The 1,652-nt window shown below is 42.7% G+C and overlaps 1 protein-coding gene across 1 annotated transcript in view; it reads left to right on the top strand.

Annotated features, from left to right (window-relative positions):
- The first annotated feature begins 1,108 nt into the window (after nt 1-1,108).
- The window catches only part of LOC103896780 (biogenesis of lysosome-related organelles complex 1 subunit 4), a 7,270-nt gene continuing 6,726 nt past the window's right edge, over nt 1,109-1,652 (top strand). The window contains exon 1 of the mRNA XM_009276686.1: nt 1,109-1,279. Within this exon, the coding sequence (XP_009274961.1) occupies nt 1,109-1,279 (171 nt within the window). The remainder of the gene's footprint in view (nt 1,280-1,652) is intronic.

Genomic DNA, 1,652 nt, shown 5'->3' with positions numbered 1-1,652 from the left:
TTTCTAGAAACTTAAAATATACTGGATGTTTGCGATGGTCAGACATCTTTACTGGATGCTGGCTAGTGGGTAACCAGTGACTGTTGAGTCGATAACTGTCTTCTTCTGAAAATGCCATGAATTTATGAAAGTGGTCTAATCTAAAATATTTTGTTATATCTTGATCAGTGTAAGGAACAAAATATAAATGTTTTACAGTGTATTTTTCTACTTTTAGCTTGTGTCATTTTCTTTTTGTTTTTAACTTTGTAGTACATTAAAGCTTTTTTATATGGTGGAATAGACATTTCTTAAATATTGTATGGATATGAAAATTCAGAAGTCTTGGTTTGAAAAAATTACGTTCCATTTTGGAATCTGTAATGACTGGACAAAGGATGTGCGGACTAATTCATTGTCACTAATTTAGAATACCTGTGGAACAACCAGTCTTCTGCTCATTGTTAAATATGTTTGGGACATTGAACTTAGTATGTTTCTTTTAGATTTGCTTTAAAAGTTTATTTTAAAATTCTTTCACTTACTTACTCTAATTAAACCTCTTCTAGGTATCACAGCAGTTATAGAGCTGTACTTATTTTTCCCAGCACAGTAAGAATAGAACATTGATCCTGTTCGTCTTAAAACTGTGTGTGTACTTTACCAAAGGTTTTCATTTTTTAAGAAATCTGATTATTGGTGCAGTAAAAAAAATGAATAGCTGGGTGTGCTTCAGTCAATCAGACCATCTTATCAGGAAAATTTTGTTACACCTTAAATAAGACTCCTTTTATGAAATAAGTGGATTTGTCTGGCTGAAGTTACTCATTTTACCTTATTTAACTGATGAAAATGTGACCTATCTGCAATAAAATGTGCACTGTCTTACTTCTACGCTATATCCTTTCCCCTGTGCTCAAGCACATCTTTCTGTGGAAGTATCTCCCTTCCTTGTGGAAACAAGATACGTGGTTTTGATGACTCTACAACTACGTAACCGTTTTAGTAATGCTTTTCTCTGTACCGGCACAGACGTCGATTCCTCCGGTTGTTGTTCCCTATACCAGGTTCCTTTCCATAACGTTTCTTCCCAGCACTGCTTTTAAAGGGTACTGTTACACTGGTTCCCATGGGAACCAAGAAGTTTGCTGTGCTCCTCATAGCTAGCAAGGCTTGCGTCAAGCCTCGTGGCTTTGACGACTTGGGGCAGTTCTGGCTCCTCAGAAAAAGCCCACGATACCTCTGGCGTAGTGATACGCTGCCACCCTGCACACCTTCGCCTGGAGACCGCTCGGCGACGGTCCAAATAAAGCGTGCTAGTACAAAATACCCAAGTTCTTCCAGCTAATTCATCCCAGGGCGCAGGAAACGTTAAGTTGCATTTCACGCCACCAGCGTGAAAGCACGGTACCCGAGACTTCAGTTAGGTTTCGCGCGTCGAGGCCCCTTCGGCTGTGAGATTAAATGGTTGAACGGGGCTTTAGAAGTGGGCGGCTGAGGGAACAGCGGCACGTCAGTCCTCCTTAGAGGACAAATCCTCCATAAGCGTTCCTGCAGAAGGAGCCACGTTTCCGTCCTTCGCCCTCCGAGCGCGCGGTAGGGACCTGCCCAGAGGCGGGGGGCGGCTCGGAGGCGACGGCCCGGGCTCCCGCCCCGGGGCCGCTGAGAGGCAG

This window comes from Aptenodytes forsteri, unplaced genomic scaffold (genome assembly GCF_000699145.1).
Source record: "Aptenodytes forsteri isolate BGI_AS27 unplaced genomic scaffold, ASM69914v1 Scaffold97, whole genome shotgun sequence".
NCBI lineage: Eukaryota > Metazoa > Chordata > Aves > Sphenisciformes > Spheniscidae > Aptenodytes > Aptenodytes forsteri.
The sequence above is the reverse complement of the archived record's forward strand: the minus strand, read 5'-3'. Positions and strand labels throughout refer to the sequence as shown.